The following is a 22,078-nucleotide window of genomic DNA, read 5'->3' on the forward strand; positions in this document are numbered from 1 at the left end:
CGAGCAACACAAACACTGCTCTGAAAGGAAAATAATCCTCAACAGATCCTGGAGGAGCGGAGGGAAGAGGGATGGGGTGGCAGGTGTGGAATGGTGTGGGTGTGGGTGCAGCATCCCGTAAAACGGATCCTTCCGAGCTGGAAGGCCAGGAAGGCCCGGTTGTGGCACTCAGATGCTGATCTCGCTTCGGATTTCATCCACCCCTCGATTCCGGAGCTGGATTGTGTCTGGTTTTCCTCACAGACACTTGGTGAGGCACTGCAGCCCCAGCTAAAACACTGGGGGCTGGGAGTAAAAATAACTGGGAATGATCCGCTCGTTGGGAGCACAATGATCAACGCCAAACTGGCATTGCACGAAGTCCCACCCCAAGCGCAAACAAACCCTTTAAAAGGTAATGTTTTGCCACTAGGATGGTGCTTCAGCTCGCTGCTGACTCAGGAGGGGGCCGTGGGATGAAGAGGGAGTTCCCACGCATCCCGAACAGCCAGGGGAGCTCAGGGTCCGGGCTGCCGGGGGCTTCCCCAGCCCGGCTCGGGGACACGGGGGACGCCAGCCCGGCGTGGGGGGCATCCATTAACTGCGCTTCTCGGTGCTGATCCGCTCCCTAGAACTTCCAAAAATAGCGGCGGCACCGCGCTGGAATGGGCGTAGGGAGGAAGTGTGACTCATGTGGCACCCGGCGCCCCGGCGGAACCGGGCGGGCGCCCGAGCGGGAATGCGGGAATGATGCGGGAATGATGCGGGAATGATGCGGGAATGATGCGGGAATGATGCGGGAATGCGGCAGGAATGGGAGCAGGCACGGGGACGTCCCGACGCTCTTTCTAGTGGCTGCGGACTGCCCACGGAGAGGAAGCAGCTTGGGCTCGTCCCTGCCTGTCCTTCCCGCGGGGACCCGCTGCTGTCTGCGATTCCAGCTGCCAGGGATGATGGATAGATGTCAGTCAAAGCCTGGCAGCGGCCGAGGGCCCCAGCGGGAACGAGCTGCTGGAGACAGACAGCAAAAGCTGTCCCGAGGTGGGGAAAAACGCAGCCTGTGCTGCGTGGCAAGGCTCAGCAGGCCCTGGCTGGAAGGAGAGGTGACCTTGTGTGACATCCAGCCACCTCTGGGAGGAGGGACAGCAGAGCTGCCTGCGCCTCCAGCCCAGCTCAGCCCAGGCCAGCTCCAAGCACATCCGTACGTGCTGGAAAGAGCCCTGTGAGCATCCCACAGGAGCAGCTCATGGGCAGCCACTGCCAGGTGCTGGCTGCCTTTGCTGCAGCCTCAGCCAGCCCGGGAATTCGGCTCGGGACACAGGGAAGCCGGAAGCTCCTGTGGGAACCTCTGCCCGCATCTCCCACCTGGCTCTGTGCTCCCCACCACGGCTTTGGACACATTTTTTCACCCTAAGGTGTTTTTTCCCTACGGGAAAGGCGGTGTTTTCAGCAGGATCCTTTGACTGAAGGACGGGTGGGGGTGTCAGCTTTGGGAGGAGGGAGTTGATGGCACTTTTTGGGGTGCGGGGAGGTACCAGAGCCCGGGGAGAGGGGGGCTGGGGAGCACCCCCAGCCCTGAACATCCCCCAGCCTCAAAGGGTGGGCTATGAGCTCCAGCTCGCAGGCCTCCCACGTTGCCATGACAACTGTAGCATCCCAGCTTGGCAGGGATGGGAAATCTCCTCCATCCCATCACTGCCTCGCCCGGACATGGCTCTGGCTCTGGCACAGGCAGCATCCCAAACCCACGGAGCAGCACGAGGTGCAATTCCTGCTGCCTCTGAGGGCTGGGCCACGCTCCTCCTTCCCGCACAGCCCTTCCAGAGCCACACGGCTGCCAGGGCAGGGGCAGGAGAGGTTTCTGCTTTTCAGATGTGGATCTTCCCATGCCAAGCCCTTCCACCTGCTCTGGATTTGTGGGGTCCTGGCAAGCAGAGCATCCCCCAGGCTGTCCCCACACCTTCCTGTCTTCTCTGGGGGGGACAAAGTGGGCAGTGGGCTCCCAGATCATGGACCCTGCTCCCCCAGTTGGCTCAGATTTTGGGGCAGCAGAGCCAGGGGTGTCTCTGGGCTGGGCTCCCCATTAATAGGAGCATCCTCACGGGTGGCTCTTGCTCTCTGCAGCCTCCCAACCTCTCAGCTCCGAGCCTCGTGAGATCCCGAGCTAATTCCTCGCTGACAGCAGTGGCACAGGGCTGGGGAGAAGCTTAGCTCCTCGTCTCAGAGGCTGCTGCACCTCCACAAAAGTCGCATTTGAAGAGCATTAATACAAGATTAATCGAGGTTTTAATAAACAGCGAATCGAGCGCTAATGGAGCCCAACTTGTAAGCCATGTGTAACACCCCGAGGGCTTAAAGACATCCAGAACATGGCTGGAACATGCTGAAAGGGAATGTTAATCACCCTGTAGCCCTGAAGACACCGCAGGGAAAGGGAATTTTAGGGGAAAGGCTGCAGGTGAGCCTGGGGCACGACCTCACCCCTCCCACTACTTCAGGACACGGGGATTTACAAACAAGCGTTTCCCCCACCCCAGCCCTGGCACGAAAGCAGGCAGAGGAATTTGGGACACCTGAGTGCCCCCGGGGCTGGAGCCACAATGAAGCAGGGCCAGTTTATAAGGGAAGGCCAGATGTGCCTCGGAGTGGGGTTATCCCCAGTCACAAAGTAGGGGGTGGGAAATGGGAACCATTTGGAGTGGGCAAACCCTGCAGCTAGCCTGGGACCCCTCTCCTGGGGCTACAGGAGCCCATCAGCACCTCCCTGGCTGAAGCTGCTCACAGATCAGATAATCCCAGACACGGATTTACTTTCCCTCCAGCCTGAGGAAGGTGCAGCTCCCTCAGTCTCTGCTGGCCTTGCTCCAGTTTGTGGCACCTCTGCAGCCACTCTTGGGCCAGACCTGGTTTGAGGAGCAGTGCCAGGAGCCTTTCCCAAGGACCAAGGTCTAATTCCAAAGTCCCCCTGTACCCCATGAGCATGGCTGGGTCATGTCTGCCCCGCGAGGCTGGCCAGGGTAAGTGGTGTGTGCCAGGGCTGGCTGGCTGCCCCCAGGCTGCCCAGACAACTGGCTTGGCTTCAGAGCCAGGAGGACTCCAGTATTTGGAGGCTGCCAGCTGTGCTGGCTGTGGGCTGGACATCGACTCTGGCTGTGACTGTGTGGGAGTTCTGCAGCTCAGGATGGATGGACTGGGGTGGTTTAATGGTCAGGAGCTTGTCGGGGGTCTTCAGTTTGCTCCACAGCACCTCAGACACTTCCATGTGTTTGGATAGCCCCCTGTGGGGGAAGGAGCAGCTCTGCAGGACCCCAGGGTTGAAGCAGCCCAGGATTCTCTGTCAGGAGCTGAACACCATCCTGGCTTCCAGGCTTCCCGAGGAGGCTGGATCTTGGGGGAGGACAGGCCTGGGGACCAGTACAACAGTCCCACTTGTCTCAGAGTGACCTCCCTGCAGGATGAGGCTGCAAGTCACTGACCAGCTTTTCACCATTCCTGGGAGCCACTTGTTCCTGCTGCTCCACAGCTCTCAGGGAGACACTCACTGGCCAGTCTGCTGTTAGAAGGAATCAGGCACCAGCAGCCCAGGATCTTCTGCCAGAGCTCTGGAGAGGAGGAGCCCCACACCTAGAATCACCACTCAGAGGTTACAGCTGCTGGGTGCTATGGGCTCCAGAGCCCCACAAGTTCCTGTGAGGCACAAGCCAAAAGCACTCTCCAGTCTCCAAGCAGTGGCTGCCAGCTGAGGTGGCCACCCTGCTCCCTCCTTGTGTCACTTGCAGTCTCTCAGGTGTCAGCGCCAGGTAGGTCAGCTGGCACATCCAGCATCCAGATCACAGAATTCCAGAACAGTTCAGCTTGGAAGAGACTACTGGAGCTCAGCTGGTCCCACCCTGCTCCAGCAGGGTCCCCCAGAGCATGTTGCTCAGGATTGTGTCCAGATGGTTCTTAAATATCTCCAGGGAAGGAGACTGGACAGCCTCTGTGGACAGCCTGGGCCAGTGCTCAGTCACTGCATGGGGAGGAAGTTCTTCCTCGTGTTGATGGTTTAATGGCAATGGGCAGAGGTTGACCTCACTGATCTTGGAGGTCTTTTCCATCCCTAATGACTCCATGTCCAAAGAGAACTCCTGGGATCAGTTCCTGCCCAGTTCTGGGCCCTGCTCTGCCCCTCCCTGCACACTGGGACACCCAGGGCTGAGGGCTCCTCTCCAGGCTGAACAGCTCCAGCTCCCTCAGCCTTTCCTCACAAGGAGATGCTGCAGGTCCCTCACCATTGTCTTGGGCAAACCAGCCACAAACAGGCCCACTGGAGCCACCGGGGGATCTTGAGCACCTGCGGCATCTTGGTGATCTTGCTGGACAAACGTTTTCATCTTCAAAATCATCTCTGAAAGCTCACAAAGATGTCAGGAGGCTCCTGATGGCCAGAAAAAGGCCAACATCCCACAGGTGTGCAAGGAGGACAGCCCAGGGGTCAGATCCATTGGTTCACCTGGCAGAGTAGCCAAGCACAGCCCCAGGACAGGGCCAGGAGCTCAGCAGAGCCCCAGCTGAGGCTTAAATATCCCCACAGGGACGGATGGATGGACGGATGGATGGACGGATGGATGGACGGATGGATGGAGCGAGCCCCTCAGCTGACCTCCCCAGGAGTTTTTGCAGGCCCAGCAGTCCCAGTTTGACCCCACCCTATGTGAAACTACCCTGGCGGAGCTTCTGCCTTGGTTTACTGGATCAAACTGGTCACTTTTGGGGACGGGCAGTGCCGTTGCTGCTGGGCAGTGGCCGTGCCAGGGCCAGGTGGGGCCAGACAAGGCACTGCCAGCCCTGGTCTCCTGCATGACCCAGTTAGAGCATCCAGGGAGCTCCTGTGCCTATTCTGGCTGAGCAGCCCTGTTCCCTGTTCCCTGGTTTAATTCCCCGCGGGTGACTCATCCCGGCCCCTTTATCAGCACTGCACACAAAGCGCCCTTTGTGCTCCTGCAGCCCTGCCAGGGGGAATTGCCAAGGAGCAATTAATCACCAGCTCCTGCTGCCACAGGCCTCAGATGGTGCCCTGGGAAGGGGGAGGTCAAGGACTGGAGAAGGGCCACTGCCTGCCCCATGGGACAGAAATGGGACAGGAGCCCAGGTCCTGATCCCACCTCAGGAAGGCAGTGGTGAGGCAAGGAGCAGCCACCACCCCTGTCATATCACAGTCAAGGAATGAGAGTTGGGTTGGGTGTGAAGGGACCTTAAAGATCCCCCAAATTCCCTGCCATGGGCAGGGACATCTCCCACCATCCCAAGGTGCTCCAAGCCCTGTCCAGCCTGGCCTTGGGATCCAGGGACAGCCACAGCTTCTCTGGGCACCCTGTGCCAGGGCCTGCCCACCCTCCCAGGGAACAATTCCTTCCCAATATCCCATCCATCCCTGCCCTCTGGCAGTGGGAAGCCATTCCCTGTGTCCTGTCCCTCCATCCCTTGTCCCCAGTCCCTCTCCAGCTGTCCCGGAGCCTTTTTAGGCCCTGGTAGGGGCTCTGAGGTGTCCCTGGAGATCAGCAGTGTCTCTGGGCCAAGAGAGGTGTTTTTGGCTCCGTCAGCCAGAGCAAGGCAGATGTTTGTGGGCATGGGAGGTGCAGGGCACAGGATTATCAAGTTTGGTGAGTATGGATGATCCAAGGACAACTCCAGCAGGTCCATCAACTCCTCCTGCTTCCTGAGCCAGCCATGGAGCTCAGGAGATGAAAGATGAAACCCAAGTGCCCAATTTTGAATTTGCTGGGAGGGCAGCAAATCCTGCTGGGTGTGCAGTAATTCCCAGGCTGGTGGCTCTGAGTGGTGACACGGAACATTGCCAGGGCTCAGAAGGGCTGGTGTGCACAGGGCTGAAGCAGAAAGCTTTTTTGGGGTGAAAAAGTCAGTTTGGCCAGGCTGAACATGCTGAGTACTCAATGTGTCTGCACTGGTGGCTGCAGAGGGTCAGCAGAGCTGGCAGCCAGCTCCCCCAGCAGTGGCTGGGTGCTGACCCTGGGTCACAGCCACCCCCAGAGAAGGGCGCAGGCAGGCTGTGCCAGTGGGGATGAGCTGCTCCTGCAGCTCCCTGCCAGCTCAGCTGCTGCCCCTGCCCTGCTAAGGGGAGTGATCTGGTCCCCTTGGAGCACCTGTTGGGGCGTCAGTGTCCCACTGCTTCTGGTGACAGGAACTACCAGGGTGTTCATCAGTGAAATCTGTCCTTGGCACAGAGGAGCTACAGCAGGAGTGAGGTTCTGCCTGTGCCCTCCATGGGGGAAAGCATGCAGCACTTGCACATCCCTGGGGACACCAATCCTTCCAGAGGAGGGACAAAGGGTTCACCTGAGAGCTCCCAGGAGTGTGAATAAACACGATATGCCCACCCTAGGACACAGCAGGAGCTGTGCAGGGTGTGGGAAGCTGCTCTGCCCCCAACACTTGCTCCTAAAGGGAGCTGATCAGGCTGGGAGAATGGGATTTTGGCACCAGGCACTGTGTTCCCATTTTTGCCATGGCAGGACCCTAAGGAGTTAACAGCAAATGCCACCTCCTGTATTTTCTCTCTCGTCCATTGAGGCAGCTCTGACACTGGCAGCACAACAATGCAACATTCTGATTAGCTCTGGTTTTCCAGCAAGAGGGGAGGCACAAGAGGGTGGGGATTTAATACTATTCTGCATAATTTTTAATCTAAATTCCATTTCTTTTCTTTTCTTTCTCCAGGAAGCAAACAATCTAGGGGGTTTTGTACTCAATTTCTTGCTTTCATAATCTAAATGAATTGTTTGCAAGTAGGAGCCAGCTGCAAAGCTGGCAATCTCGGATCAAATCTGCCTTTCTCCTAGTTCTTTCAATCATTAATTTGCTCCTCAACTCTGATTAGCTAATCCTGGCTGCCTTGTGGCAGTTTCCAGGGAAAAATGGTGCAAGAGCTGCAGCTGCCATTGACGGAGCCAGAGCTGACGGCTGGGTGATGGGATTGATTCCTAGTGGCTCGTGGTGCTCCTGGTTCTGTCACTTCTCCAGAGACAAGTGGGGTATTCTCTGGGAGAAAAGGCTGGCAGGGTTATTTCTGGAATGCTGGCATTTTGGAAATACCAGAGGATGATGCTTTCCCCTGCTCTGCGCAGGGTGTGCGAGTTTGTTACGCTGAGATTAATTAGCTGGGCTTTAAAATAGGAATCCAAAGCACCGCAGCAGATCCTTGCTCTGAGGTATCTGGGTGTTGCCCCATTTTTGGGATGTTGCTGCTGTGCCTGGGGGATGTGGCAGAGCTGCCACCTCCATTTCCTAAATGGGAAACTGAGGCACAGGGTTTTGCTTGCTGGAGGCTCACAGAGCTCAAGCCTCAGCAGGGATGTGTGGAAGGGGATGGGAAATGGGATGTATTTTGTGGCAGGCCCTGGTTTGTTACACAGTGAATTAATCTTTACTCAGAGGGTGGGCAGGCTCTGGCACAGGGTGCCCAGAGAAGCTGTGGCTGCCCCTGGATCCCTGGCAGTGCTCAAGGCCAGGTTGGACAGGGCTTGGAGCAGCCTGGGACAGTGGGAGATGTCCCTGCCTATGACAGGAGGGAGATGGGATGGGATTTCAGGTTCCTTCACACCCAAACCATTCATAATTCTTTGATTTTATTAATCCATTCTATGAATTAATGAATTAATTGGTCTCAACTCCTGGGAGTGCCCCTGCCAAGCCTAGATGGGCTGGGGGTGTCCCACTGGAATGTCATCTCCCCAGGCTGACACTGGCACTCACCAGAGCATCCCCTCATGGTGTCCAGCTCCCTGTGACCTCAGACCCCCAGGTGAGAGGGACCAGGTGAGAGGGACAGGGCTCTGTGACCCTTGTGTCACCAGGCTGGCCGGGTCAGGGCTGCTGCTGGCCCCGTGTGCCCCTTCCTCACGTGTAGCTCCACAGGGCTGCTTCCTCAGCTGCTGTCTTTGTTCCATTCCTTTTCCAGATCAAATTCCCCGAGTGCTGGGGGTGGATCCTTTTAATTTTCATTTGTTTCAAAGCCGTACAGGGCTTACAAGCATGACAGAAATGTGCCTGGAGTGCAGGAAATGGCCTACTTAGCTGCAGGAGCAGAGCAGGCTCCTCCAGCACGCTGACTCCAAGGACCTCGTCCTCCCCAAGGACCAGGGCAGCTGCCTGCTTCCTTCTCCAGCTCCTTTCTGGAGATGTTTGCTCCTTCCACCAAGCCCAAAGAGCCCGTGCAGGCAGAACAGTACTGGGGAGCACAGGTTGGGAGAAACTTCCAAGGTTGGACAGGGCTTGGAGCAACTTGGGATAGGGGAATGTGTCCCTGCCCACAGCAAGGGCTGGGACTGGATGAGTTTTAAGGTTTCTTCCAATACAAACCAGTCTGGGTTTCTGTGATTCTGCCACTGAAATGCTGTGTGAGGTCAGGGCAGGTCACTGTGTCCCCACCTCATACCCAGCTGGTTGTGACAATCTCTTTTGGCTGTTCCAAAGTAGTTCAGGAAGGGCAGGGGCTGTGTTAGGACTGCTGCCTGCTGAGGCAGCAGAGCTTGCAGGGCCAGACCTCTGATAGCTCTGGGACTTATTGGGCACTTCCATCTCATCTGCAAAGGGACAGATCTCAGAGAGGTCCCCTTCTCACAGATGGTGTGAGCTAAGAAGGAGAAGGGCTCACCCCAGGCTCTTCCTGAGGGGGAAAGGCTGTGCAAAGAAGGGACTCACACCACCCAGAGCTGGGCTGGCCACACTGCTCTGCCCTCACCTCTGGGACACTCACAGGGACTGGCCCTGCCACCTCTGCTATGGCTGGAACTAGAAGCATGCACAGAATGACAGAATGTCCTAAGCTGGAAAGCACCCAAAAGGATCATCCAGTCCAGCCCCTGTCCCTGCACAGACACCCCAACAATCCCACCCTGTGCATCCCTGGCAGCGCTGTCCAAACACTCCTGGAGCTCTGGCAGCCTCGGGGCTGTGCCCATTCCCTGGGGAGCCTGGGCAGTGCCAGCAGCCTCTGGGGGAAGAACCTTTCCCTGATATTCAACCTAAAGCTCTCCCGGCACAGCTCCAGCCATTTCCTGTCCCTGTCCCAGGGAGCAGAGATTGGAGCTGCAGCCTCTGCTGAGCTCTTCCTTCAGTCTCCTCCAGCTGAACAATCCAAGTGCTCTCAGCTGCTCCTCAGACCCTTCCCCATGGCTGTGTCCCTCCCTTGGACACTCTCCAACAGCTTTGGATCCTTCTGATATGGTGGCACCCACAACTGCCCCAGACCCGAGGTAAGGCCACGCCAGGACAGAGTCTAAGTCTAAGTCTGCCTTAGCAGGGCAGGTGGGAACAGGAGGTTTCCTGGGCTGAGAAGAGTCTTTCCTAAAAGAAAAAGTCCCCAGTGGGTCCCAGGAAAGCTTTGTATTATCACCAGCTTCTTTTCCTCCTGCCTCCTAGGAAGGATCACAGGATCAGCAGCTGCTGAGGGAAGAGGAAGAGGAGGCAGGGCCATGTGCCCATCCATGGGAGGGAGCAGGATGTGGGCTGGCATAGTCCATGACAGGGCTGCTGGAGCAGAGGCAGGTGAACATTGAGCTGTCCAGCTTTTAATCTTATTGAATGGCTCAGCCTAGTGTACTGAACCTCCAGGGATCCAGCTTTCCCTCTGATTATTTCCAATTCATTTGCTGTGGGTTTGTCTTTGGTTCAAAGAACACAGGAGCAGCAGCAAGCAGAGTCTCTCCATGCAGTCTTTGAAGCCTGGGGGAGATGGAGTCCCCAGAGACACAGCAGTGAACACCTGCCCCATATTTGCTTCCCGAGGTTTTCCCAGCCAGAGTGCTCCAAGCCTTGCTCCATGGGCATGAGCAGATTGTCTCTGGATGGACACCACTGGGAAGCACGGCCACAGTTCAGAGGGGTTTGTTTTGGGGCACTGAGCCTTCCTCCAGTACTTTCATTTCTCTGACCCATGCTAATGCCACACTTTAGACTAAGTGTTTAATTCCAAACAAACAGTGCTCTTAGAGCTCATTGTGTCCATCTCCACATCCAAAGCTGCCTGGGGGCTTTGCTCCTCTCTGCTAGCAGTCCTGGGATTCAATTCTGTGGATGCTCTCTGATGTCAGGGAGTCAAAAAGGCAGCAGAGCAGCTCCTGGGCCTGGGGAGAAAACAAGGAAAGTGTTGGAGGAGAGCTGTGAATTCTGTGCATGGCAAAGAAACTCTTTTCCAGAGGCAGGTTTCTTGTGCAGAGGCTGTTTCCCAGGCTGGATTAGTCCCAGCACAGAGGTGGCTGTGAGTGTCCCACAGCAGGGAGCCCCTGCTCCTTGTGATGCTCAGGAGTTGTTTTCAAGGAACTGAAGAAAAGCAACAACATATGAGGTGCTAAGTGGGAAATCTCCATCCTCCCTGGCTGCTCTGCCCGTCCTTCCCAAGCCCAGCCCTGGAGCAGCCCTGGCATTGCTGTTTCCCAGCTCGAGAGGCCAATGTGGTACCAAGGGCTGCAGCCCAGTCTGCAATCCTAGCTGTGCTAATGAGCACCACGGCCCCAAAAGCTGGGGGTGCTGTGCTGCTGCCCACCCCACACAGCCCTCGGGCCCTCCTGCCAGCCCTGCCTCTCCTCACAGCTTTTTAGTCTCTTTTATGGGACTGCAGCCCTTCTGCCTGCTGCTGAGGGGCAGAGAATCATGCCAAGAGGAGGTGTTTTCCCTGTGTTGCTCTGCTCCAGTTCCACGTTTCAGGTATGTGCAGGGGGGGGGTGGCTCCAGAGTGGAGGGTTTGGTGCTGCCCGGGGAGTCTGGACTGCTCCTGTGGGCTCTTTGTGAGGGACAGAGATTGTGTCACCCCACTGCTCTGATGGCTGATGGTGGCAGGTCAGTGATGTCACCAAGGGACAGCTACTGGGTCCTCACAGCCCCATCCCAGCCACAGTCACTGCTGCAGGTGAGGGCAAGTGTCCAGCCCCAGGACATCCCAGCCCCCAGGCTGAGGACAGCACTCCCTGACCACTCCTCTATAACTAGAAACATCCCAGTTTGGGCATGGACCAGCTGCAGGAACATCTGGGACACACATGTGGAAGGTCACCAGCCCCTAATGGTGGCACCAACAAACTGTGGCTCTATCTCTTCCAAATATGAGCTGTGCTGAGGACAAGGAACTCCCAAAGCCTGGATTTGTCTGCTCCTAAGGCAGGTGTTTCACCCAAGGCAGATGAAGGTGTCCAGGAATGCAGCAGAAGCAGGCAGACAGCCAGCCCAGGCACAGATGTCAGCACTGCACCAGGCCATGTTTGGAAAGCTGATTTCTCATCCTATTGCCTAATCCCAAATCACACTGGGAGCCAGGATGATATTCCATTTCACTTCCATGGCTTGACTCCACCAGGAAGGGCTGCAGCTCTGCTCAGACCATGAGGATTTGAAACCCATGTTCATTTAACCCTCCTGAACTCTGCCTGATATCGTGTTGTTGCTCATTAGCTTTGCCCTGCAAAGCCTAGCTGACATTTCATAAACTCGTTAGCAGGAGATCAGAGGCTCAAACATCATTCCTGGGGCCATCCTTTGAGAAACAGATTCCCCAGTGTGTTTGCTCCTCAGATCTCACTCTGATTCCTGAACCTACCCTGAACCTGGGAGAAAAAGGCCCGTTGGAAAACCAACAGGAGCTGCTGCTGTGCTGTCTGTACCCCCAGGGAGATGTGCTGCTGTCCCAGGACTGCATTCCTGCTCGAAACTCCGAGCTCCTGTGAGCAGCCTCTGCTTCCAGAGGGATCCCACTGCACATCCCAGGCTGCCAGAAGCAGGGAGAAGGGCTGAGCATATTTGCTTTTTCTCCTTTCCAGCACAAGAAGCCCTGGAAGCCTCTCCCTGATAGGCTCGTTCCCCAGTGCCGGGAAGCAGCAGGGATTTTATGTCAGGCACAGAGATGTAATGTCCTTTCAAAGCAAATCAGGAGACAGCCTGGACTCGCTGCCCTGTCACATTCCTTGGCAACAGCCTGGCACCCTGGCAGCAGGCAGCACTGGGCTGTGACAGCCCTGCAGAGCCGTGCAGGCAGAGCTGCCCAGTCACTGCAGCTCCGGGATCCCACTGTGCCCTGGGAACGGCAGCTCAGCCACTCTGGGGAACTTGGGGTAGTTTTGTGCGTGTTAAAAGCAGGAATGCACACTTCAAAGAGGGCTCCGTGTCTTTTAAGGCTCAATCCTTAGAGCACTGGTGCTTGAAGGCAGCAGCTCTGATGTGTTAGATGAGGTTACAAACACATCTTGCTCTCCTGCTGGGCTTTTATTGGGAAGAAAAGGAATCCAGAGGAGAGGTTTGTCCACTTGCTATCATTTCTTACTCTCCACAAGTCTTTCATCACAGAATCACAGAATGGTTTGGGCTGGAAGGCACCTTAAAGCTCATGTCACTCCACCCCCCTGGCATGGGCAGGGACACCTCCACCATCACTTCACATCTCCTGATCCCAACTCCTCAGGCTCTGCCTCCTCTATCCAAATCTCTCATTTGTTTTGAACTAAACTTTGATGATTACAGCCCAAATTTTGAATGTATTTATGCAGTTTATTCCCATTAGCTGCCCACATGTCTGGTGCTCAGTGTTTCCTTTCTTGGGATGAATTACTGAAAAAATATTCAGCTAGACCATCCCTGGAATGGCTAATGCCTTCACTCCTCCTCTTCCACTTGGATTTGGGCTTCTGAAATGCAACTTTCAGAACACAGGACCTGTGCCAGCTTGGCCATAGCTGGCCATGGCTGAATGAACATTTCCTGTCACTATTTTTGACAAATATCACAGACACTTGAAATCCTTCCCTGTGAGGGTGGGCAGGCCCTGGCACAGGGTGCCCAGAGAAGCTGTGGCTGCCCTGGATCCCTGGCTGTATCCAAGGCCAGGCTGGATGGGGCTTGGAGCAGCCTGGGATAGTGGAAGGTGTCCCTCTGCCCATGGCAGGGGGAGCACTGGATGGTTTGCAGGTCCCTTCCAACCCCAACCATTCCATGATTCTGTGATATTTTTCTCAGTGTTGATTTTTTCACAAAAAAGCAGCAGAATTTCTATGGAAAACATAGAACCTTTATCAATATCTCCAAATGTTTTGATTCAAAACTGTGTCACCATTGTAATGTGGGAGACAGTTTGACAGGATTTTGGTCCCACCTTTCCCATGTTCTGGGCTCTCAGTCTAAGCCAAGGCTTGGGGCTGTCACCACCTCTGACTCATCAAAGTTATAATTTTCTTTGAAATTTCAACCAATATCAAGTTTCCTTCATCACAGGGGCACAAAGAACTCATATCCATACCATAAACTTCTCTACTTGCCTGATGCTCATTTTGGGGATAAAGGAGGTGCTCTGCAGTGTCCAGGACTGACTGGTTCTGCCAGCAGGCACTGGGAGAAAAGAGAAAGGGAAGCAGGGTTAGTTTGCCATGTCAGCTGGGAGGGAGGGAGATGACCCAGCTCTGGGGAGGTCTGAGCTCTGTGCCAGCAGCTCTAGCCACGGGCATCTGTTACTGCTTCTCTTTACACAGCTAAATCCTGGGTTTTACTAAGCTTTGTGTAAATGGCTTTGCACTTTTTAAATACAAACCTTCAAACAAATAGCCATGTCCAGTTGTATAATGGTGGCTCTGGGGCAGTGGGAAATGCAAAAAAAAATGTGGGTACTTCACTTTGGGCACAGGGCTTCTCCTCCACTGAGGTAATCTGGGTGTTTTCCCCCAATCCCAGGTTTACTAAACTCCCTGGAGCAGCAGGCACTGCCTTAGCAGTCCTGGTTTTGCTCTGGGCCTCCTCAAACCACACACGACCTGACCACAAAATGTATTCCAGAGAAATCAAAAGGCAAGGTACCAAGTTCTGAAGTGTCTCTTAAAGGGACTCCGTGCACGCTCAGAGCCTCGGGCTTGAAAAAAGCTCTGGCGAGGCTTTGGAAACCACTCCCTGCTCCCTTCCCCCATATCCAGGTATTGTGCTTGGCAACAGTTTTCCCTTCACTGGTTTTCAACAGATCTGAGATTTTACACATCATGTGTTCTCCTCTTTTTTTTTTTTTTTTTTTTTTTTTTTAATTTCTACACCTCCTTCCCCTCCAAAGCTCCCCGGGATGAGCTTCCTATAGGGATAACATCGCTCCCTGCCAGCACCAATTAACACTTGGGAAGAATGTTTCATCGAGAGAAAAACATCCAGCTAAGTTCCTCAGCACTGGGCTTCTGCTCTGATTGCAGCACTTCGCTTAAAGGCAGGACGGCACAAAGCCTGGCTTAAACTTTAATTTTCTCCTGCTGCAGCTCGGTTTTGGGGGTGCTTTAGCCAAACCCTGCCTACAGAGCTGAGTTAACCAGGTGAGCTGCTAAGTCTGTGCACAACACAGGTCCTGACAATCTTAAAGTGCTTTTTACATGCTTAAACCATAGAGGAGTAATCACTGTGGAATCAGCATCACCTCTTAAGGCAGCTAAATCTGGTTTGTCATGCATAAAAAGCAGAGCATGCTTTCCTTCCAGGAGTTGCTTTGAATCTAATGCTGTAAATTCTTGCCTCTGCCACCCTGCAGCCAGGAAATGTGGCTGTGAAAACAAGTTATGACAGGGAAAATTCAGATGCTTTATCCTGAGCCATCCAGGCAGCCAGATGCTGACAGAACAAGGAAGGCGAGTCCCACATAGTTTTCTCTTGTCTGTGGATAGGATGGTGTCACTTCCCTCCCCAGGGAGGGAACTGCTCCCTCACCCCCAAACATCTCCCTCTGCCCCGTGAGCTCCCCTTGGCACCCTCCCAGATTCCTGCTTTGGCTCCACTTTTGGCAGCCAACCAAACTCCCAGGCTGCTTTTGTGCCCACACCTGCATTGTTCGTGTCCCTTTTTCTGTGCTCTGCGTTTTTTTGGTGCAGAAATAATGCCCTGGATGTCCAGAGAACAGCTGGAGTGGGCTCTGCTGCTGAACAATCACAGCAAGGAGAATCTGGGGCTGTCTCCAAATCTCCCAGGACCTGAACATCTCTCTTTGACAGAGCTAGCTTAGGAAAGCTGTAATAGGCTCAGGACTAGGAGCAGTTACACTAGCAAAGCCCATATTGTTCCTCTCAACACCTGATTCCTCTTTATCCCAGCCCATCTCTGACATCACAGCCAGGCTTCCATACTGATGGGAACGTCCCTGCCTATGGCACAGAGCCACAGAAATGTGGTTCAGCTGTGACTCAAATCCCAGGGCTGGAAAATAATCCCTGTACCACGGTGAGGCTTCAGCAGTACAGCTGAAATGCAGGGAACTGGGCAGGTATTGGAATCCCGGGCCCTGGCAGAAAGAGGAAGATAAATATCTGGCGATTTATCCAGGACAGAAAGGGCTGATGGAGCCTTAAGAGTAATTAACCTCTGGTGTTATTTAAATTGAAGATGTCTTGGCATGAAGTGTCCTTGGGAGGCACCAGGGAAGTCAGGCTGATTTTAAAAAGTTGAACGGCTTGGGAGACAATATGGGTGTGAGCTCCTGATCACCCTGAGGATTAGAGCCCTCCTTCTTCCCACCCTTGGGCACGCTGTGCTGCCCCTCCCTTCCACAGGCTTTTTCTATAATGAAAAAAATGTCTTTTTGTTGTTGTTGTTTGTTGGTGGTGTTTTTTTTTTTTTTTTTTTTTTTTTTTGTTGTTGTTTTTTTGGTAGAGCTGGTTTGAAAAGGCTCTGTGATCACTGGTTCTGGCACTGGGGAGAGAGACAGAGTGGATCCATTTGTTTGGGAGTGGATCCTGCCCTTTGGAAGTGCCTCCTGACCCCCATAAGTGATGCACGTGTATTTTGGAGTTCAGCACAGAAGTTCATCCTTTGTACAGAGCAGGAGGGGGGATGAAGGTGCAGAGATTGGCACCTATTCCTGCCCACTCCCTGCTCAGCCCCTTGGCTCTCTGAAAGCCGGGAGAAGCCACAGGAGGTGTCTCTGGAGGGACTGCCTTGGGACTGGCCCCTGGAAACACATCCAACCTGAAGGAGAGGGAAGTGCTGGGCTGCAGCTCATCCTGTTAAGCAGCACCCATGACTGTGGTGCTGGGGAAAATAAAGAGGTATGGAGATCTTGAGTGACTCTCTCAGAATTACCTCCAGCAGTTACCTCCAGGGTTCCCAGAAGTTCACTTTTATTTCATTGTAAACCAGAGAAAGATTGGGAGAAATCTCACCACAAACGTCTTGGGTAACTTGCTCTTTTCTCTCCTTGCAGAGTGGAAGGTTTGGGCTGTGGCTTCCAAGGGTGTGATTTTAAATGAATGGAAATGCTGTCAGTAGCTTAAAAACATTTTTGAAAAGTTACCAATGGAATCTGTTCCAACTATTGCTCCCAGGTGTGGCCCTGGGAACGTTTCTGCAAGGTATGAGAACTCTGAGGTGCAGCAATGTGGATGTTCAGCTTTGATCCCTTGATGCCTGCAGACTCCAGCACCCCTCAATCCCTGACTCCTGTCCCACTGACAGCACTTGCTGGAAGTCCTCCAGAGGCTACAGCCAAAGTCAGGATGGGGTTTTTGGCATGGCTGCTGGGCTGCTCCACATGGGATGTGGCACAAACCTGACTCTTGGTTCCTGTGCCAGAGGAGCCATGTGTGAGAGCTGCACATGCCAGTGCCAAATACCAGCCCCGTGCAGGGAGCACTTCCCTCTGGGGAACACAGGGTTAATTGCCCTGCTAATCATTCTGTTTCACTAATCAGTCCCTGCAGAGGGGTTCTGTTTGTTTTTCCAGGCTTATACATCCTCTACCCAGCGTTTCTGGTGATTTATTTAAAAGGCTAATTTTGGATCTTGCTTTCTGGCATTTATTTTAAGGTTTGGTGGTTTTTAATTTTTTTTTTTTTATTTCTCCTAGGAATTTTATTGATTCAGCAGGTCTATTGCCAATGTGAGTCCTTTCTTCAAAGAATTCCCTGTATTCATGGAACCATGCTGCCAAGCCCTATGGACACTGCAGTCCAACAGAAAACACAACTTGGTTTTTAAATGTCCTGAGTAGAGCACACATGACTTGGAAACTAGGGGGTACTCTCAGGTATCAGGTGCCCTCATGACAAGAGACACTGAGGGGCTGGAGTGCGTCCAGGGAAGGGAACAGAGCTGGGGAAGGGGCTGGAGCACCAGGAGAGGCTGAGGGAGCTGGGAAAGGGGCTCAGCCTGGAGAAAAGGAGGCTCAGGGGGAACCTTCTGGCTCTGCACAACTCCCTGACAGGAGGGGACAGCCAGGGGGTCGGGCTCTGCTCCCAGGGAACAGGGACAGGAGGACAGAGAATGGCCTCAAATTGTGCCAGGGGAGGTTTAGGTTGGATATTGGGAAAATTTCTTCATGGGAAGGGTCAGGCACTGGCACAGCTGTGTAGGGCCCTGGTGTAGTCACCATCCTTGGAAGTGTTCAAGTGTGTGGATGTGACATGTGAGGGCCTGGTTTAATGGTGAATGTGCTGCTGGTACTGGGCTGCTGGCTGGATTTGATCTTTTCCAACCTTAACAATTCCATGACCCAGTGACAGACCCATGCACAAGGTACCTGTGCAGAACAGGCTGCCCTTGAGTGGCAGCTGCCCTGATGAGAAGCACAGAAAAGAGAAGTGGTCTCCCTCAGGGCAGGAGCTCCTCCTTACCTGTCCAGCAGGGAGCCCAGGGAGGTGACAGTGCTGTCCCACTGTGCTGCCAGCACCAGGCATAACCCATCCTTCAACAGGGAGCACTGCAAGAGAGGGAGGAACTGAGCTTTGGTGCTGCTCTGAACTCGAACAAGACTCTAAGTCTGGCTGATGGGTGAGGAGCAGGAGCCATAGAGCAACAGATCCTTCCAGGCAGAGCCAGTGCCATGTCTGAGCTGTCTGTGATCCCACAGCCCACCCAGTATTGCTGTTTCCCTCTCTGAGTGAAAACCAGTGAGTATCTGGGTGTGTTATCCAGTCCCTATCTCTGCTGGAAGCAGGAACCAAGGTAAATACTGAGATTTTGTAGCAGAAACACTACTTGAAGAAGCTCATCTCCCTTCTAGAGAGAGAGAGAGAGCGCGCAAAGGCTGTAACATGTTCACCTTTGGCTCAGCAGTGACAGATCCTTCTGGAAACACACCAGTTCTGCCCAGGGCCATTTATCTCTGACAGGAGGAAGGAGGGATGGCTCTGCTCCCCCAATGCTGATTTGTCCTTCCTAGAGAGCTGTGCACATTCTATGTGCAGAGGGATGGATCCTCGGGGGACTCAGGGGACAGGAAAGAAGTGCTTGCACTAATTGGCTGCTAGATGTAATTGCTGCTCCATACAGATGTACTTCAAAGGGATGCTGTCAGTTTTAAAAAGCACAACCTGAAAGGATCTTACATGCTCCTATTATAGGTAACACCCAAGATTTAGAAGGGAGAGCTGGAAGCCCAAACGTTTGTCAAGGGCCTGCTATGGTCTGACAGCCCTCAGGTGATTTTTGGTTTGCTACTGCCACTGTAATTACTTTTGTAATTACACTGTAATTGTTTACTCTCTGCTGCTGACAGCATCTTCCTGCACATTCCACCTTCCAGCTTTGCCCAGGCAAGGTTCCTGACTGGGTGGGCTTTTCCTCCACCAAAACAGCCTGGACCTGGTATTCTGTTGCTGTGGAGCAAAGTCAGCTCAGCCCAGCAGCACATCCTGTGTTGGGCTGCACCTACTGAGAGCCACAGAATGGCCTGGGCTGGAAGGGACTTCAAAGCCCATCTTGTCCTGGGGTACCTTCCACTGTCCCAGCCTGCTCCAAGCCCCATCCAATCTGGCCTTGGACATTTCCAGGGATCCAGGGGCAGCCACAGCTTCTTTGGGCATCCTGTGCCAGGGCCTTCACAGGGAACAATTCCTTCCCAATATCCCATCCATCCCTGCACTCTGGCAGTAGGAAGCCATTCCCTATGTCCTGTCCCTCCAGGCCCTTGTAAATAGTCTCTCTCCATCTTTCTTGTAGCTCCTTTACATACTGGAAGGCTACAATGAGGTCACCCCAAAGCCTTTTCTTCTCCAGGTGAATAATTCCCTCAGCCTTTCCTCCCAGCAGAGCTGCTCCATCCCTCTGATCATCCTGGTGCCTCCTCTGGACTAGCTCCAGCAGCTCTATGTCCTTCCTGTGCTGGGAACCCCAGAGTGGGAGGCAACACTCCAGGTGGGAAATCTGGCTCAGGCTCCAAGGCACAGTCCAAGAAGAAAAAAGATAATTTTTTAGCATTGTAGAGGAGGATTAATGAGGTGTGATTACAGAGAGAGAAATAGAAACTGTATTTATATAGAGAAACAAGACAGGAGACAGCAGCAGAGCACACAGAACAGGGTGATGGCTGACTGGAAAGAAACATTCAATAAATAAGTGATGGATGGGCCATTCCCATGAGGGCTACATTCACAGGGGATGGTGTTGAAGGCTCCCAGGGATGCAAGAACACCATGAAGTGTCCCCAGTGCCCACATTACTCACCAGAGGTGCCAGGGTTCAGAGGTAGTGTTGTAATAGCACCACCAAAGCCTTGGCAGCACATCAGAGCAAATCTCTACAAGGCTCTTCTTTTGTGCCAAGGAAGCAAAGCCCAGTTCCAGCTGTTCCATACCTTTGCTGCAACACTGCCCTTGGCCCTGCTGAGCATCTGGGAGATGCAGAGAGCCTGAGGTGAGTCCAGCACAGCCAGGCGAGCTCCAGTCACCACAGAGCCACTGGCCACGAGCTCCTCCAGCAGCTGCACGTATGGGGGGGGCTCTGAACCCTGCAGGATTATTCCAGGCAGCACCAGGCAGGTGGTTTGGCAGGGCTGCTCCAGCAATGCCTGACCTGGTGGGACAAGAGCAAAACACTTCTTTGGTCTCTCCCCCCAGCACCTCTGAGTCCTCTCAATGCCTCTGCCCTGGCACAGACACGTCCGTGGTGGATGGAGGCAGTGCAGCACTGGGATGTGCCCTGGGATGTGATGTGCCCTGGGATGTGCCCTAGGACCTGCCCTGGGATGTGCCCTGGGATGCTCATCCTGAGCTGCTGCACGCCTTTGTGTCCCTGTCTGGAGATCACAAGACAGCAGGAGTGACCCCATTTCAGGAGTCAGACAAGGACAACTGCTGGTTTGCTACAGGAGATACTATTCCATTTTCATTTTTTTTTCCAAGCAGAGAAAGCTGCTAATCCAGCTGCTTTTATAATCCCAAATGTAATTCTGCTCAGCATACGTGAGGCTTAATGTATTTCATATTTTCCTCATGATAAATCTGTCTGTCCATTAGGCAGCAATTTTGTGATAATTATTTGCTGGAAGGAGGTTTCCTTGTGTGCAAGAGCTTCCTCTAGTGTCCAAGATGAGCCCAGAACGTGAGTGATGTGTCTGCTTTGCTGGAGGCACTTACGAGATCGTGCCTGACAGTTCAGAGATCACGTGGACTTGCTTTTCCAGGGCAGTAACTCTTTGAAATACATTTTCTGAGACACAAACACATCAGGGCTGTACACTGCTTTCCTTTTTACTCTGCTTAGGCATCTTCAAAGCTAAGATATCCTCATGCAGCAGGAAATTAAGGGTGTGTATTTTGAGATTAGCTCCCAACACTGAGCTGTGCAAAGCCTGCAGAATACCTGTGCTCTCTCCACAACAACCTGTTTTATTATATTATTTTATTTTATGCAATCTCTTCTACAAATTAAGTGATTCAGTCACAGCAAACCTGCTCCTTCCCCACTGTGCACTATGGGGAAAACATCCTTCCCAAATACCTTGGGAAAAATCCTCCTTCAGAGACCACAAGTGATTTAAATGTTCACCCCAGAGGACTTAATTTATTAGCCCCCTCCTTGCACTTCTACTCATGCTGGTATATGACCAATTCCACCCCAAAGTCCTGTGTCAGGCAGGGCTGGGCTGTGATTCTGACATTTTTTTATCCTTCCCCTCTGCCATCCACAACAATCCTGTGATTCCACTGCTGGAATTGAGGACTGCAGTGATCAGGTGTAGCACAGGAACATTTTCTGAGCTGCCTACATCAGAACTGAAGTTACAGGAATGGGAACAGCCTGCTTCTAAACAATTCTGTTCCCCAGGGAACACCACAGGGATACTTCACCTGGTCCCTGCTTGTTTATAAAGGCTTGGGATCAATGCACAACATCCCAAGGTGGGAGCATCCCCTCGTGTCAGTGCCATCTCCTGCCCCTGCAGCACAGCTGTGTTTACACATGTCTATCAAGTCAAATCAGCAGGAAAAGCCCTGAGAAGCTGCTGCATCCCAAGAAGTGTCAGCCTGGCTGAGGCTTCATCTCCCAATCAAAGTCAGCCTGGCCATAGCTGGGAGTCATTTGGAGCTGGCAGCTGCTCAGCAGCAGTGGGAGCTGAATGAGCTCTGAGCCCAGCTCAGGAGAGGCCTCTGGCCACACTGCCAGCAGCACTCCCTACACCGACTGATATTTAACTACTCCCAGCACAGAACAGCTCACACTGCCCAGCCCTGTGCTCCTGCCTCTCTGAAGGGACACAAGCCCCCAGGACTGTGCTGAGACGCCTGGGAAGAGCTCAGAGAGGAACATGTGCTGCTCTGACACCAGCTGTGTTGTCAGTGCTTGTTCTGCTGTTGCTGTTAAGGCCATCCCTTGTGAACAGCTCTGTCTGTAAACCCCTCAAGTGCTGGCAGGTGAATAGTTAAAGGCTGGACTCCCCTGGAGCTGTTCTCTGCAGATCTGAGCTGGCTCTCTCCTTCTGAAAGGACATCAATACCCAATCTTGCTGTCACCAGATGGTTTGTCTTGCTGTCCAATTAATCAGTAGCAGTCCCAAACTCTAACAGGATTACATTTCCTTACCAGGACTGCCTGGCTGCTTGGAGCCCAGGACACTGGGATGTCTTCCTGGGTCACGGGTTAGGATCTTGCGCTGCTTCCTGATTCCCAGGCTGAGGATGGGGTCATGTTTCAGGTTATGGATCTGCAGGAGGGAAGGCAGAGAAGGAGGGAGAAGCAACTCATGTGAACACATTAGGGTAACACTCCTCAAGTATTGATTCATGCAAGCTGTGAAGCTTTTGTTGCTGTCGTGTACTTCTGTAATTGCCAGCCTAGAAAACACCTGCTTGTCTGGAGATACAAGAACATTTTGCATGCATTCGTC

General features: G+C 53.4%; 1 protein-coding gene across 1 annotated transcript in view; it reads right to left on the reverse strand.

Moving 5' to 3' along the window:
- Positions 1-10,025: 10,025 nt before the first annotated feature.
- DNAAF8 (dynein axonemal assembly factor 8) overlaps positions 10,026-22,078 on the reverse strand; it is an 85,310-nt gene continuing 73,257 nt past the window's right edge. The window contains exons 28-32 of the mRNA XM_062503351.1: positions 21,775-21,895; positions 19,547-19,764; positions 17,586-17,671; positions 13,278-13,347; positions 10,026-10,103 (exon numbers count right to left, since the gene is read on the reverse strand). Coding sequence (XP_062359335.1) covers positions 10,026-10,103; positions 13,278-13,347; positions 17,586-17,671; positions 19,547-19,764; positions 21,775-21,895 — 573 coding nt within the window. The remainder of the gene's footprint in view (positions 10,104-13,277; positions 13,348-17,585; positions 17,672-19,546; positions 19,765-21,774; positions 21,896-22,078) is intronic.

Source organism: Cinclus cinclus, chromosome 16 (genome assembly GCF_963662255.1).
Source record: "Cinclus cinclus chromosome 16, bCinCin1.1, whole genome shotgun sequence".
NCBI lineage: Eukaryota > Metazoa > Chordata > Aves > Passeriformes > Cinclidae > Cinclus > Cinclus cinclus.